The 18,134-nt window shown below is 41.1% G+C and overlaps 1 protein-coding gene across 1 annotated transcript in view; it reads left to right on the top strand.

The window, feature by feature from the left end:
• The window catches only part of LOC120897713, a 152,815-nt gene that overhangs the window by 1,894 nt on the left and 132,787 nt on the right, over positions 1–18,134 (top strand). Inside the window, 2 exon segments of the mRNA XM_040302766.1 lie at positions 13,913–17,710; positions 17,963–18,077. Coding sequence (XP_040158700.1) covers positions 14,904–17,710; positions 17,963–18,077 — 2,922 coding nt within the window. The 5' untranslated portion in view covers positions 13,913–14,903.

Below are 18,134 nucleotides of genomic sequence, written 5' to 3'. Positions count from 1 at the left end.
GTTTTTGCTGTTTAAATCATACTTTGTAATTGATTACACTTTTGTGTGTATTATAACATCAGTAATGTCGGAAGATTTGGTGCAATCGCTCCTAGTTTTTATAACATTATTTGTTGTTAAATTATTCCTATATCGTGTTTGGTAATCATCTATTTTGAGCCCTTATTATCCCGTTATAATTGCTCATGTCGTATCTTTGCTTAAAAACGACAACTGCCACTTTTTTCCTAGCGTTTCCTGTGTCATTCTAGCAACATGATTAGCCCACCCTGATGGAACATACCTTATCTCTTTACTGATAGAGCTCATCATTACCACTGGTACTTTTTTTATTTTCCGTTTTCAATTATTTTCTTAACAATTCATCAGCCGTTGCCGGTTTTGGTCAGCGCAGTTTCAAAACTGATGCTGGTCCATTTATGACTTATTGCCCTGTTGGCCTGTAGCTGGATGGTAGGTTAAAGGTTATTAAAGAATACATTATTTTCGGATGGAACTATCCACTATTGCACAATCGCATAAATATATGGAAAATATTTGTTTTGCACAACGGTTTTGCGAGGAAAAAATAGGGAAAGGTAGGTAAAGACGGTCACACGGATGAAAGATGGACACTTCTCATTAATACATTTAAAAAAATATTTAATACACAATATAACTATGTAGCATCCGATATGTGAAAACACATTTGAGACCAATTTTTGGCAATATTTCTGTGAAATTGGTCAAATTTTCTGTGCAAAACAATTTTTCAGTCGTGCGTACATTTGTGGATCTAATTAAACTACTGACTATTAAGCATACAATGATCAAAAGAATGGCAGATAATTCAATATAAAAATATTAGTTTTTTGGTTTGAGCATTGTAGCACCAAAATGGGAAAGACGGACACTCTGTCAAGGGCTAAGATGGACTTCTCTGGCACATCAAACGTTGTCGGCCAAGGCCTGCCTGTACCACTAGTGGGCTTGGCTTTCAGTGATTTACTTATTGACCATATAATAAAAGTCTGTCCTATGTACGTAGTCCCGGTCCATTCGGGGCTTAAACCCCTGACGGGCATGTGGTTAAGTCGTGCGAGCTGACGAATGTATCACGAAACTGGCCCGGGTAAGATTATTATTAGAGCTCTTTTGCTTCTGCTATTGATTGTTGATTATGAGATGTCATTAAATAAGGGCAATTAGAAGTTATGGATTAACCAGCCCCTGGAGAATGCATTTAAAACTGCGAAGAAACGAATTCTAATGAAAACAGCAGCCATACATAATGGTGTTACACGCACGACGCTGACAAACGCAATATATCGCCATGACTGCCTTGAACAAGTTCTGTAAAAGATCAAATTTAAAAAATGGATTCATAAAACATTTGTCATTAACAGATAATTTCCTATCGACAGATTTTCAAATTTTACGTTTAAAAGTTGAATTTTGACGATGTGAAAAAAAGATCTTGAGGACTTATTTCACCAATCTTGCTCGAGTCGCGTAATTGAGTATTATGTTATTCTTTTTTGTAACATGAAATGTATTAGCCAGTTGTCAACTCAAGTACAGTCCTCAACTCGAACTACATGCCTGTCATGGTTTCAAGCCCCGAACGGTTGTTGTGCCAAAGAATGAAAGAATGAATTAGAAAACAGAAAGTAATTGGTAATGGTAAAATAAATGAAATCTCTTCAATTTCCAACACTGGGGATCTTTCCCATATCAGATGTCTGTCTTACCCGAAAATTCCAAACCTCCACGAACATATCATGTTTTGCATAGATGAAAAAAACATAAAACTCGATGGAAACTTAAAAGTTTTTATTACATTTTCTGATAAAATATGAAAATAAATTTAGGTCTGCGCATTTCTATGGTCGCTGTGTTGTATCTAGAATGTCAATATTTTTCTTAGTATGTCCGTCTTTACTTACCAACCCGTAACGCCCATATAACGTGAGTGTCCATGAATATAATCATTTACTTACTTCTCCAGAAAACTAAAAATACCAAAGAACCATAACCAGAGGACAGTTTACTCTTGATACAGTTGTATCTATGGAATTCATCTTCGTCCCTACTTCTATTTGGCGTAACGACCTACGCGATAATACGCGGTCATAACGGACTGTACAGGCTTTCGAGACGTATTTTAATACCATGTAGCTGGATAATCAGGGTTGGCTACGGGGAAATGGTACATATAAGGCTTGAACCCACGACGGGCATGTTGTTGGGTTGTGCGGGCCGACGACTGTACCAAGGAACTGTCCCTACTTATTTATTTCATAATTAAATTTCACCTGCGACTGTCTGGAGCTAAGCACTCTCGACTGAATAGTATTAAAACAGACAAAAATAATGTTACAATTGCTTGTTCATATTAAAAAGCAGCTCCTCTACGACACGTTAGTTATGCACTTGTTCATGAAAATTTTGTTGTTCCAGCTACTAAAAACTAGAAGCTTATAAAAATTGTAAAACTGGTTCAAAAACGTATGCAAAATAATTCAAAAATTTCAAATGCAAAATTTTCAGCTTGAATGTGTGATTGTGTCTCATTAACCAGAGGGACAATTATTTCCTGCAAGCTATGCGGTTTTTGCTACATATCTAGTAAAACAATAACCAAAATAGTCACAATCTAGTTTCCCCACATGCCAGGAAACGGTCAGGAGAGGCCGTACAAAAATAGAACACCATGCAGACTTGGTTCAGCAGATTGAGAATGTTAAAATGGGATAAAGATAAAAAAAAATGCTTGAACAAGCTGAAAAATCTGAACGAGCTCTCAAAACATACCGCATACACACCGGTAGCACTTTAAAACCGCGATGTTTTGCCTCCAAACGATACAATCGAGTTTTCCAATCGAAGAACGCGTTCTAAACGATTCGACGCATGCCACTGTGGCGGGAAAGAAGTTGGGGGGCTAGCTTCGTGGAGTTTCCGGGCAGAAGAATGGCATCGTTTATGTTCGCTTGCAACGGCAACCGTACCAATGGGACCTTGCAGAACGTAGAACGAATGTGTGTGGAGAGACTCGTTATGCATTTATGTTGCAACGGAGCCGGTGGAAATTTATTTCATTCGTTCTCACTTGTGTGTTGTTTTGTTTCGTACATTGCCTGCCTGCCTGCCTGTATGTTTCACAGTCCAACCGATCTAGAACCTAACATGCACACACACACCTCGCAATCATCGCGAGCACTTGTCACGGTGCATGATGAATGCAGTCGGCCTTTTGCACCGTGCGTTTTGTGCCGAGAATCATGACTTTCAACTTCTTCTCCCAGGAGGCGGTCGTGATATGTGCCTGCAGAGTGCACTCATTTACACTAGCCCAAAAGCACGGCGCTCCGGTTCTCTGCAGTCAATGCAAGCACGCTCCCGGACGCAGGTGTTGAAGCAGAATAGGCTGGCGTTAAGGCTAACTAACTGCTACCGGTTTATGATCTTTTTTTTATTGTTGCATTGAAGAGCGCAGCTACGTACTAACTCTTTAGCTCTCTGCGTACGGGGCAGGGTTTACCTCTTCGTCGCACTCCGCCTGACGTCACACACTAGTGCTACTGATGCCGCCGATGATGACGATGACGACGACGGCGATGATCGTCAGCATTTGGTAGAGTACGTGGAGCAAAATGAGTAGCTTCTCCTGTTGCATGTTAGCAGCTGCGAGCTGTCCTAAAAAAAACCCCACCAGAATGAAGCCCTCGTCGTCGGGGGACTCGGCTCGGTACGCGTCGCGCTAAATGATTCCTCCCCTATTTCCGTGGCCAACCCACCTCGTAGTAGTAGAACTGCTTCCTGCTGTATGTTGCTGCTGATTGTGGTTGATAATAATTCGTCTCGCTGCGTCTCTCCTCTTTCGGAACACCGCTCCGGTGCATCCTCTTTCATTAGCGTTCTTTCTCCGCCACTAAACCCCTCCGATGCTCCGATGTGCTTTTGGTTTCTTTTGGTGCACTTGTGCAATTTTATTCACCGTTTGCCTTTCCTGCTGCGTTCATCTTTGGCGTCAGGGTCTGTTCGCTGCGGTGATGTTCTGCCACGCTTCGGAATGTGCGCCAAAGTCAAATGGAATAATTTGCTGAATGAGCATTACATGACAAAGAAGAAAACGCGGATACATTCGATTGGGTTCCGCCAGGATGCGCAACCCTGCGGATGTTTCCAATCCGGCTTGGTGGCATTTTGCCTCGTACCTTTTTGCCACGACGGCGCTGAAGAATCTCGAAGAATCATTCTTGGCTAATGGTTCTGTAAGTTGCGCTTCACATTTGCTCCTTTTGGAATGAGTGATTGAACAAATTCCCGAAGCTTCATCGTCCGTGGGATCGTATTTCAACTATCTGCACCTTGCATGTCTGCGGGGCAAAGCAATCGTGCGGTTTAGATTTCAAATACTTTGCCGGTTGGTGAAGTTCATCAATTTGAACAGCTAACGAACTAACTATGACGACTTATGGCCGAAAAAATGCAGTAAAAATGTCATTGCACCGCAAAAAGGACCGATAGCAGTAGATGGGGAATGTGGAGATCAGTCTTGTAATCAACATTGACGCCATGCATTTAGTGTCTGTTGAATATAAATCCCAAAAAGGGATCAGTAATCCAAAAAAGAGGATTATTATTTGAGATCAATACTTTCGATCACATCTACAAAACCCGCCAGCTCTCTTGCGGATGGGGAATTTAAAGAGCGATGCTACTCTTGAACAACGAGCTATCCTTGTTTAGGGCCATGTTTAGGTTATAAATGAACTAACCTTACTCCGGGGGTTGATTGAAGTGCTAACCAAATGTGACAGCTCGCGAACAGTTGTAGCGCGATGTTGAGTGGTGTTGTCGTATCAAGCGTAAAACTATGTGTCCCTCTAGAAATGTATCAGGTTTCTGTCGTCGACCAAGGTTGGCGCTGTGTTGCTCCTCGGGTACCATACGATGCAGATAGAGTAAAGATAGGTTTCGTACGTTTGTGTTGCTGCATTGGTTCAGTAAAGTGGTAATTATTGGCAAGTGTGCCACCTTAAGCATTTCGTGTTATTACTCATAAAAACCCGTTTATCAAAAACTGATTTATATCTCATAACCATTTTACGCCTATTTGCTCACTTATAGCTGAGTTTCCGTGGATATAAGTGCAAACAAAACTGTTTTTGACGCGTTTTAAAAGGGGTCGAAAAAGACGTAATTTTTACTCTATGGGCAAGACGGCCAAATGGTTTAAATAATTGAATTTCTTGGATAATTGATTTTTTTTACTAATGTACGTGTTCTTACATGTCTTGTATCACCAATGTACCCTTTTTGGCCACAAAGTGTACTGCAATATCTTAGCTACTGGCCAGTTTTTTCCGGGACGGAATCCGCGCATAATATATAGCGCACCATACCGCTGCACGGTACAACAAAGTTTACATTTTTGACAGCCCGCGCCTATGATACATAGTGGCACATTTGACCCAAATAGAGGTGGCTCTCTTGCCCCAAAAGTTGTAACTTTTTTGAAATTGGATTTTTTAGTGATATTTTTTTCAACTAACCCCACAAAAAGTTACTTTTTCCTAACTTTACGGCGGTATAAATATTTTCTCGGTTCATTGTTCCTATATTTTTTTGAGAGTTTATTTGGTGTGGTTGAAAAATTATAATTTTCTGCCCAATTTTGAAACTCAACATAAAACAGCTGAAAAGAATATATCTATTCATTGGAACGAAACCATCAGCATACTCAATTGGTCATTTAACTAACGTTTTAACGGGAAAAAATGCTTGCTGGCACCCTTGCCCCAAATTCAGCTGATCAAAAATTTACCGAAATAGCAAAACATATTCAATGGTTCGTTATGTTTATCTCGTAATGTAGCCGTCATAGGCATGCCATGCTTATTTTGGACTTACATATCGAAAGGACTGAACTATTATGGTTATTATTAACTTACGTATGGCTTGAGACTTGAGATAATTAGAAATTTCACGTTGTGTTGTTTTTGTTTTACAAGCTTTTTAGATTATTACTTTTGTTTCATCTGACAGATACATCCTATGGTGAGTAAATCTGCTACAATATATGGACACTTCCGATATATTCGTTCTTCTTGTATGTCCAAAGGATTTCTACCGAGCTGTTTCTCAAATATTGATATCTATTGCTGAAGTGGAATGCCGCAATGAAAGCTTGGCATGTTTATCCCTTTCTCAGCCACATTTTCTTCAAGTGAATAAAATATTTCCTTCGCACCACCTAATCGGTTCCCATTAATAGCACATTTTCCGGATCCATACCTCCACCACCCGAGACACAATTCTGAAGCTGCCCAACACTTACCGAAATAATATCGTTCACGCCGTAGGCCTTGTCCGCTTTCTTACGCTTATGTAGCCCTTCAAATGTCGTCACCACTCGCATTACTTCACTCATTTGTAAGAAGCGTGCGTTTGTACGAAGATAGACGGAGATAGACAATAAATAGGTCTATTTTTCTCCCTTCCAGCGGAAAAGGGCAAACAAAAAAACTCACCAAAAACACCAAAATGTTTTTCCCCCATGCGACGGTGCGTATTCTCTTGTGTCCTAAATTTTCCAGCACTACAGGCCCATAGGATTGCATCGATTTTGTTCATTTTTCTGAAGTGTAGTATACCGGTCCCTCATGGGGAAGGAAAGAAGCAATGATTTGGGCTTCGGTTTCTTTCTTTCCCATTATCGAAGTAAATTACTCCCGATAATAACTTTATGGTCTCAGGAAATCGATTCCAACTGAAAGGAGACGCAGCCGATCGCAGTCGCAACGCAGCAGTATTGATGGAAAAAGTTGGAACTCCCGGACACAGTTGGGCCGTTTTCGATGTTCAGTGGTGGCTGGTTCCTTAGAATCCGTAATTTTACTTTTCGTTATCTTGCTCTCCGCCTTGTTCCCTAGTCCTTCAAAGGTTTAGGGATCGATTTTTTTTCCTGCATCGACTGGAATTTCCCACCTTAGCTCGGCTCTTCAACAGTTCTACAATTTATCACCAATTGCAAGATTTGGATTACAAGGTTCATGCTCAATTTTTCCTTTTCCGATCACTCCGGTTCGCAGAGTGGTGACATGACTTGTGTTGGATCGATGGAAGAAAAATTTAGAAAAAAATTAACCCGAGAGTGAATTTCAAATTGGATGAAGATTATTGGAAAATTTACCATCAATTATTGATTCTCCAGCAGTTCCATCGTTCCTGTTTTGGCGGCCTTTTCCCAGATCTGTAACGAATCTTGAGTGGGTTAAAACGTGGAACGGTCGAAGTTTAATTAGGTAAGTTACTGATCTTTCACTCCGTGTACAGGTGGTTAATGGGGTTCAATTTTCGCCCTTTGCCATTCTCTACGGGTTTTCTGGCAATTTTGTTGCCTGACAGATTATCCGGCATAGGTTGGTTTTTCTTTTTGCCTATCGTCAGATTCTTGGCGGTTACCGCGAGATGTATAATAATTTTTGCGGAGTATTTTGGGGGATATAATGTTGGATTGCGCTTATCTAAGGAAAGAGGTTGTTCTTTTTCTAACTAATGGATTATAAAAATGAAAGGTCAATTAAAAATTCCATCTGGATCCATCATAACTGAACAGAGTTTATTTAAAAAAACCGGAAAATGAATATTTTCGATACTTAAACTTGTAACTGCTGTTGAGAATAGTATAACAGAACAAAACACCCATCAGCAGCACTATTCCATTTCGGTACATTAAACATGGCATGTTTAACTGTCGGCAATCAACAAAACAACAATAAAATTTGCCGAATACAACAAAAAGCACAAATTCCAAATTGGTGTACATTATAAGTATGCATTTAACAAAAAAGGTTCACTGTTCCGTCTGGCGTTTAAAAACACAGAAGAACGAAATACATCCCATCCTGTAATACTGATTGACGAACAAGATGCCCTTTCTCAAGAAAGACACTTTAAAGCATGCAAATGAAGAAGACAAATGAAACAACTGGAATTGGATTGACCGCATCCTAAAGCCCTTCGTTTGCTGTATGAATGTGTTTTCGATGTTGGTTATTAGGATGCGATTCTCGGCCATGCATACCCAAGCAGCGCTGGCTGAAAATGAGTTTCATGGCTCGTAAACGGAAATACTTCTTATTGTGGTGCTTGACTGACTGGCCGGTCGGATTGACATTGCTGGCGATATTCTGTGCTTTCATGAAAGCCAGGAAACGAACGAGATGCGTTTGCGTGTGTATGTTTTTTAGTGGGTATTGCTTTTGTTCTCACTGTGATGGTTTCGCATGGGTGGCCCAGGAGAAGTTGGAAACACGGGCGGAAAGACAAGAATTCAGTGATAATGGTATGGCGTCAGTTGGCGTGTATGATCTCCTCGCACAGATTTTGTTCGAAGATTTTGTAGCGAGTTGTCAGACTTTGATGTATCCCGAAAAAATATCGGTAGAGCGTTGGCTCTTGGTTGCTTTTATTCATCCTTCGAAGCCGGTCACAAGGCTCTGTAGCCGTTGTCGATAAAAATCCATACCATTGGGGTACGGCACTGTTTGGAAGCCACATACACGGCATGTAAAATGTGGCACTTCCCGGCCTCATCTGCAATTCCTCATCAATGGCTCATAAGCCGCTATCATATACCGCACATACTAGAGTGATTTGAAGATAAACAGCTCGAATCAAGCTGAGGCCATCAAAAGTGCGATGTGGGTTTTACGTGATCAAAATTTCGCTTTTGGTGAGAAATAGAGTACAGTGGAGCGCCGTTTATCTGAGCTTATCGATACTTGACTTTGCCAGGATGCTCGGATAACACTGCTAGTAGATCAGAGTGTTTTATGTTTTTAAATAGTTGGATTCAGCAACAGTAGAGTTAATTTTAAATAGTATGAGGACGAAATGCTCCTTTCCATATTTAATTTGTGTGAAAAGTGAAATAATTTATTTCAAGCGCTGAAATGAAATAATTCTATTGTGATACTGGCATTTGAAAAACTGGCCATAGCTCTAATAATTTCGAAGATATTTGTAGTTAGCTGTTTCTTTGTCATTATTATTGATCCATTTTCTTAAAAAAAGGGACCTTACCTTACGATGGATAGATCGTTTTTCGAATGATATTTTATCGGCTTTTGTCTTGGAAATGTTTGTTGTTACGCTGTTAAAAAACATTTCCTACTAAACTTATTTCCCAAAATCAGCTAGTTTCCTCAATTTGTTGTGGTAAATATATTTACCTATGAAGAATATCAGCACGAATAAAGTTTTTAAACATTTAGATAAATCACTGTGAATAAAATCTACAACACACTTGCACACCATATATGTAGTTATACGAAACTTCTCCAACTGACAACAAGAAGATGTAGAAAAGCCCGCAAAAAACCCTCGTCCGTATACAACACATTTGTGCATCACACAATTATACACAATTAGGACTAAATCTCTTATTTGCCTGAGCGATAACCAACACGAAAGAAATGCTTAATGTTAACCGATTGTGATCTTAATTTCACATCGGAATCGCAAAAATGTTCACGAACACAAATATGGTATTGCTCGTTATGCGAGATTTTACTCTGTATGATCGGTATTTATAGAGCGTTTAGACCGTCATAAGGGATACCCGTTATGAGGAGTTCCACTGTATAGATTTTGGGGGGAAATCCATTATTTTGTTACTTTATTGAATATTTTATAACTAACTATTCTTTTCTATGGAGTATGACGTTTGGTGACTGCAATTAGGCTAAAGCTCCATTCCAAATGATTCACCAAACTGACCTACAATATAAAGTGTGTACTTTTTCAGCCTGATAAATGGAAATCAAACGCTGGTCCGAAAAGTTAAGCTCATGTATTTTAGTATTTTTGTACATCAGTAAACTTGGCCGAATCTGTTCAAAATCGTCGATTTTTAAACAGTGGACAGTGTATCTGAAACGAGACGAGTAAGCGGTAAACAGTGGCATTTTTCAAATGGACCTTTAATTTAAACATGTGAAAGTATATTTTGTTGACTGTAAAACACTTGAAGTGTGAGTAGTTTACATTTGCTTCCGGGCTATGTTCTGATATAAAATTATTGTGTTTATCTAGTTAGTAATGTATCCTTTTCATGTCAAGAATGATAGCGATGTAGTGCTCCTGCTATGGGATTTGATGTATAAGCTGTTCTAATTGTTAAGAGTTTGTCTTTCTTTGTCTACGCTGCGCTTTTTGGTGTTTATGAAAATGAGTATCCTATTTACATTGTATGTTAGGTATATGTTATTTTTAGCAGATATATTAAACACTCTTCTGCTAAATGTAACGTCCTTGGCGGAAATGCTGCCTGCCTGCTTCCAAGAATTATTGAGTACTCTGGTACGACCCATGATCGCCCTAAACTTAATATTTGGCCTGAACATTCCAACATTGCATGTCAAGCATTTTATTCCAATACTAACAAATATTAAAGTTCCCTGGTAATTGGAGTTGGAAATAAGCTTATTAATCGGAACGAAAATTGAAAAGCGGTATGAAAATACATCTCAGAGCAACTTGTTTGATTGCCAGTTATGTCATATTTCATTTCTTTTTTCTTCGGGAAAATTGGTATGATAGTTTGGCGTTATACTTTCCTTTAAAATTATAATAATAAATTATAAACAAGAACGGCATTCAATTGCGTTCAGGACATTAGTGCAATTGATAAAATGTAAATAGGATCGCATAATAACACTTTTAAAATATGTGGCCGAATAATGATAAAACATAACTATTAAAAGTAATAAAAAACGTATCATTTGCGTTTGCTATTAAATTGTCTTAAATTAGTCCTGATAGAAGAAAGTGTTTCGTTCCGGTCCGAAATTTTTTTTTTCCATAAATACCTTAAAGCTAGACCAGCAATCCCAGTTATTGTTGTAATGCTATGTGCGTCCAGGCATCACTTGCGTCGTGAGTAAGTAAGTGAAAATGGATTCAAACATATGGATGTAAACATGACACGGTCAGCAAACATATTTGTACCGATCGAACCCATACCATGACACTCTTGGGTGAAATTCCTTCTTGTTGGTGTGTGGTTCGACATGAGGGCGCACGTTCGAAATACTTTCGTCTCGTATGCTCGAACCTGATCCAACCACCATTGAATCATGTAGTAAACGGGAAGCTCACTTTACGTGGGTCCGTGGGTCCGCACACTGCTGCACGCGATTATCATTATCATGCTGCGGCTTCACGTCCGCACGGCCGGACGGGTGACCTACTGTTTGGAACTGGCAAACATGAGTCACGTGCATATTTATTCAATAAACATTGCGCGATTGCTACGAGGTGGCTTTCGGCGCGCCAAGTCGATTGTGAGGCTTTTTGACACACGATGGCCCCGTACTTAGGGCAATACACGGTCACTTGAAATTGAGAAGAAAATGGAGAGTTTCAATAGTCGATAGTGAAGTGCGGGTGTACTGTTTGCTCTGTCTTATTACAATCAAAACTCCATTATTTTGTAGCTTTATTCCCAGCACTTTGTTTGATACATCTAGGTGGGCTTTCATGTTCGGTACTACACTTCGGGTTGCCTCAGTTGTCAGGTATTTTACAACTGTTTATTATTATTATTATTATTTATTTATTTACGTTATCGGGCAATAGGCCTAAATAACAGATACAAATTCTTAATTAGTAAACAACTTAAACATAAATAACACTAGCCCTTTACAACTGACGAAGGTGAGAAACAGGGATATGAAAATCTGCAGATGATTCAAGTCTATTGTAGCTGACACACATTTTAATTAAAGGGTCGTTAGCGCCAAATGATTCGATCTTCTTCATTGGGATCTGATTAAAGACCTGCTTCTAAGATCCCTAGTAGGTGCAGAAAAACTTATCAGATTTAAAATTTCAGGTGCATCAATAAGCTCATTTAGTAATTTATGCATGAAAATACATTGAGCATTATTTCTCCTGTGTTCTAAAGTTTCTGTTGTTTATATAGTAAAATGGTGTGCTTGAAATAAAATCATATTGATTTTCAATAAAATGCACCATACACAAACAATTACGTTGACAGTGATGAGTTATAACCATTTTCTTTCCGATAACGAAGGAAAAACGATCGATCGAACGATGTTTTTGTTTGCTGCTCTCTTTATTGATCCATCTGTATCTTCATCCTTTGTTGCAGTGCATTAAATGTAGCTTTTCTTCAATTAACGGCTACAACAACCACTAAAAAACACGAAAAGAAGCAGCTCTTATAAAGTAGCATCGTCATTCCGTCCTATTATGTTTTCGTGCGCGTTGTTTATATAGTATGTGAGAAAAGGGATCATATACTCTGCCAGAAAGTGAGCGAGGATCTGAGGCGAGATAATTGAGCGCTTCCCATAGCAGATGAACGAGAAGGCAAACGTCAGGCGCCCCTGGCCTTTACGGTACCAGGTGCTATACCGGATGAGCGCCAGAACTAATCATACATTTGCATATATCGATAACTGACAGCATGCCGTGCCGTTCAAAGGCGCCCCTACCGGAACCGCTACCTCTATGTGTGTGTGTATGTGCATGAGTGGGAGAGCAGTGAGCATTACTCCACCTCTTTAGCTTGTAACAACCAGAGCAGAGCGATTATGTGTGTACAAAATGCACAAAATTGAATAATTGCCGCTATCTGGTTTAATGATCTTGTTGCGGTTTTAATTATCCTTCCTGTCGGGACCGTGTCGGTGGCTTATTGTAGCGGCCCATTGTTTGTTATTATTATTCTATCGCTGCTGTATTCGCGGGTGGTTACTTTCTGACCACTTTGGTCAATAGTTTGCTTTTAACTGTTGTAATACATATTGGTAACGCGATAATGCGTATTAAAAACGTTTTGGTGATTGTGCGTGCGTGTGTAAATTTAGAAATCAAACACTTCCGAGTTCCAGTACAAACCTTTTGATGTAATTGCTGAAGGAGTAAGTGTTTGGTCTTTTTATTCGGAGTACTATTGCTTCGGCTGCCTCCTTATGTACTTCAGTCAACGAGCAAAGGAATGAAATCCAGTATGGTGTATAGTATACATATTTCATTTGTTGTTGACGAGGACGTTTGACATGACATGAGGAGGATGGTTGATTGTATTACACGCTCGAATGTATAATTGCATGATTGTGTCGGCTGCCCTGAACGTCTTTTGCCGGTTGTAATCTGCTCGTTCTGCTCAAATCTCATTTTCTCATCATCAACACTTATTACAGACCGTGTCACACTCAAACCTACCACACATACACACACACATTATACACCAAAAATTAATCAGCTGAATTTTATCGCTACCTAATGGCTATGATTTTTCACCACCTTCTCATAAATCATTCATTAATCAAATTCCCTTGAAGTCCAACGAATGTGCCTTTTGGTTTGCCCTTACGTAATGAAGGATGGGCGTTTAATTGAAATGCTTATCAACATTCGAAAGGGAGGATAGAACTGGGCCAGTGAGACGTAATGGTTCCTTTTGATAAGCGTGTTGGAACATTGCGCGTTGGATGGTTGAAAAGTTTTCCAACATGATTTACGATCTTGCACAGATTGGCGCGTGTGTAGGAAACGAACGTATTTTCGGCACCTTATGTTCGTATACATATACTTGGGTTTCAGTACTCTGCTGGTACTTGTTGCTGGTACTATTCATTTGCTAGGCACATATGCTTTCTGGTTGTAATCAACCATTTTCTATAAGACAATGAAAAGTACCGAAAATGTATGTGTTGTATAAAATTTATTACATTCCAAATGATAATTATTATTTTAGAAGACCATTTGTCTCCGTATGATTAAATAAAAAAATCCGTTTTTAGCAAGCTTCATTCAGTTACAAATGTACTATTTAATCATGATTGGTATTTCTAAAATTTATTTATTTCTTTATTTTTTATACTTTCAGACTCTGGCGTTAGAATTTTCACAATGAAGCCGAAAAAGCAGCAAACATCAGTATCAGGCGAAAAAAAATCTTCCAGTGGCGGTGGTGGTGTTGCTTTGACCAGTTCAACGGTAGGATCGACGGGTAATGCATCCGCTGGTCCTGTTGGAACGGATGCGAAATCTAATCCTAGCTCCTCTTCTTCGTCTACGGCATCTGCAAAAAAACCAGTAAAACGTTTACAGTCTAAAACCAAAGAAGGTGCACCGAATCTAACTGCAGCTTCAGGAGCTACAGTTTCAAACACCTCGGCAGTAAACAGTGGCGGAAAGTCAACGGAAAAAATATCGAATACTAATCAACAATGCTCCAGTCAGCAACACACACCACAATCCGGCAAATCAAAATTGTCGGCTACTGTGTCAAAGAGTGTTTCCGGTGGCGATTCTCCAGATTCTTCAAAAATTGACGCTAAACCCCTTACCGAGTCTGAAACAATTACGAGCTCATCGACAACGTGCAGCATAACTGGAGTTGTGGTGGGAAAATCGGAAACATTGGGATCCTCAGCAGGGAAAGGAAATAAACAGCATGTCGCAAAAGCGAATAAAACCGACTCTGTTAATTCACCGACATCACAAAACACGACTGTTAAAGCCACTGGCAAGGATTCTGCAAATCGGTCCAGAAAATCTACCAAGGAAACAGTGGGCGCTACGAAACGAAACACCGGACAGACCGAAAAATCTGATGCCGCTAAACGAAAACTATCCGACAGTGGTTGTAATTCGTCGACGGTCTGTAGCGTAGGTGACTTGGGCGATAATCGTTCGATGACAGCTAGCATTCCTACGTCATCATCCATCGAGTCAAAGTTGCGGGAAAAGGAAAAGAAATACAGAAAGAGTTAAAGAATCTCGGTGTCCCGGATAAAACCATCAATCAGTCGATTGACGCGGCGTATTTGTTAAAATCGGCGGAGGAATCTGTGGTCAACCCTTCAATCAGCGAAATGGTCAAGACAAAATCTCGCACCACGGTCGCTCAGGGCAAATATGGAGGGGGTGGAGCAGACAACACTGCTGGTACTGGTGCTGTAGGAAGAAAGCCATCCGTAACATCAGAAGAGCCAGCGCCGTCGTTGGAAGGGGAATCGGTAGAAAAATCAACAAAAGAATCTATTTCTTCTGGTGGAAAGTCGAAGAAAACAGTTACGCTGAAAGTGGACCAACAGCCAGCAGAAGGTCAAAAGAAAATGAGTGGAAAAGGATCATCGACGAAGGATGTGGATGAGAAACTCGCCTCGAAATCGACACGGAAGGATGATAAGACAACACCCACCTCGGGCTCCGGTGGCAATGCCGCTGCAGTGAAAACGTCTTCAGCTAAGGGAGCGGGTCAGGGTGCCAAGTCTAACAAAAAGGCAAACAACTCATCCGGATCGTCCGATTTGAAGCAAAATAAGCCCGGTATCTCTGAGTCTGTATCAAAAATCACTGAGCAGCAGAAAATGGATGGCACCTCGGAACTTCCTGTTGTCAAACAATCCGCAGAACAGGAAGGTTCTTTGACCATTGGTCGGGGTAGTTCAATTGAGCAAGAGGACCAGGAGGAAAAGAACGAAGAGGTTCACATTAGAATAGATAGCATAGTGAAAGCACTGGAGCGCGAAGATATTGAAACGTCCAGTGCCATCAAGAAGGAGTCAGATGATGAATCAAAAAAAGATGGCTCAGGTGATGGGGTAAGAGCTATACCGGCTGTAGACTCCGCACAAAGTAAAAGTCTACATGAAATAAAAACTAAAAAGCAGCCAACACCACGCAAGCCGTCAGCAAAGAAAGATTGCTCAGCCGCCTCTTCAAAATCGAAGGCAAAGGAAATGAACGAAAAGAAGAAGGCTGCTGTAGTTGATCAGGTCAGCAAGAAGGAGGTGAAGTTTCAGGAACAGCCGCCGCCAGCATCTCCAGCGAAGCGAAAGTATGCAAAAAAACCAAAATCTGGTACGGAAGACACTGGAAGTGGTGAAAAACCGGCAAAAATGGCAAAATCCACTACGCCAAAGAAGGTGAATAGTGCTAGCAAAGTGAAACAAGCAAACGTGAAGACAAATACTAAAACCCACCCATTGGCAGCCACAGAACCTTCTCTCCCATTACCCAGCGTCGTTAATGATGAAACATCTTCGACCGTTCCATCAAAGGATATCAAAGCTATCGATAGTTCGCTTGCTGCTAAAGAAGAGGTCGCTAGTACGGCCACTGCAGTTTCCAATCGCGATCGCTCGTCGACAGAAAACGATGACGACGTGCCGCTGCGACAGCTTCAACAAAAACAAAACCCTGTGCAATCGGTTATGGAAGCTACTGCATCGAGCACTGTCAAAAATTCAGCAAACAGTCAGCCTTCACAGCCAAAGGATGGGGAAAAGGCGCAAGATCAGACTGAAGAGAGAACGAAAGAAGATTCCTCGGACGTTGGACCGGAAACAAATGTTCCTCAAAGCGCAAGCGGTCCAATTCTTGCCGGGTTACTTAAAAGCTCCGGAAAACAAGGAAAGCGCTCGTACGCACGGAAGAATTCATCCAGTGGTACAAGCGGTAAAAGCACGAAGGTATCAGTGAGTAGTGGCCCGTGTTCCTTTCCAGCCGTTCCTGAGGAATGTCATTCAAAGGAGGGCAAATTAGAAAAGAAAGATGTGTATGATTTTGATGATTCGGAAAGCGAAATTGATGCTCCGGTTAAGGCCGGGAAACCCAATTTCAAACGCAAGTCTTCAGTAGACGTTAGTCAATCGCGCGAGGATATTTCACGGGATACTACAGATGACTCACTAACGGCAAAGCCGAAAATTGTGGAGGGAAAGAAGGAAGAAATTCGATCTAATCCGCCTGAAGCTGGCAGTGATGGTGAGAGAGAAAAGGCCGATGAAGACGATAACAAGAAGCGGATCGTTCCATTAAAGAAACAGAAGCGACGCATAGAAGCTGCACTGTCAGAGACGGTATCCTCGATGAAAAAGGAACAAAAAACTGGTGAGTCCTCTGAGTCTGAAAAAGAACAGGACGAGGCGGATTTGGCAGATAAGAAGACGAAGAAGAAAGCAGCTACGCTTTCAAAAAAGCTCAAACAGGAAGCGAAGGAAGACTTGCATTCCTCTGCAGATGAGGCGGATGACGATGATGAGGGTGAAGATGATGGCGAAGATGAGGAGGACAACGGCAGCGGCGATTCTGACGGCTGCTCGTCCACCGATACAGTAAGAACCCGTATTGCGAAAAAGCGCCAGTCGGCAAAGAAGCGCAACGTTAAGCTGTACGGTTTTTGGTCGGGTCCTAAACGACATCGCGTTGCATCGCTGAACGCTTTGGCCAAGGTACACTGCTTGTATGAGAATGAGATGCGCGGCGCACTTGAGGCAAGCTTAATGAGCCAGTCGAGCGGGTCGCGTGTCATCCGCACGATCACTAAGGATGGGGAGCGCATAAAGAAGGAGCGCATCTGTCCGGAAGAGGAGAGTGCTGGGGAGGAGAGTCGCTCCGGGGAGACTGTATCCAGTGAAATGGCCCCGCATGGCAAAGGGAAAGAGCCAGAGCAGAGTAAAAGCAAGGAACCAGAACGAAAGGAGCCCGACAAGAAGCGTGAGGAAAAGAAGGAAACCCCAAAACAGGAAAGGAAAGAGGCGCCATCCCATCAGCAGAAGCAAGCGGATGAAGCAGCTCGCGAAGAAGTAAAGCCGAAGGTCAAAGAGGAAGCACCCAAAAAGGACAGCGATCAAGATAGTGCGGAATCGAGCGAAGAGGAACCAGTCGTTATGAGGTAAGTGATTGCGTGCCGATGGAGTTGTATCGTTCGAGTTGAGACGAAGCAGCAGCTTGGAGGTTGTTGAAAAACGTTCAAGATTACTATCGGTGGCCTCAGGTTTCTGCTTCTGTCGCTCTGTAGCGGTAACATTGTGTAGATCGCTGCAGGAGGAGCAAATTGTTCCTAATTTTCGCATGGTGTGGAAGAGTATGTAGTTGATTTCCGGTGGATAAATGGATGTATATTCTTATTGCTCTTTATTACCAGAAATCTTCGATGTGCGCCAGGACTTCGTGGAGCCGGCAAACATTGGGATCCCGATGCTTCCAGTTTGGAGTCGGAGATCGAACAATTACCGGATAGTGATGAAACGTATGCCCAGGTAAGTACATTGCTTAATCTTTAAATTGAAGTAAATGTGTGTGGATGAGTTTAACTC

This window comes from Anopheles arabiensis, chromosome 2 (assembly GCF_016920715.1).
Source record: "Anopheles arabiensis isolate DONGOLA chromosome 2, AaraD3, whole genome shotgun sequence".
NCBI lineage: Eukaryota > Metazoa > Arthropoda > Insecta > Diptera > Culicidae > Anopheles > Anopheles arabiensis.
The sequence above is the reverse complement of the archived record's forward strand: the minus strand, read 5'-3'. Positions and strand labels throughout refer to the sequence as shown.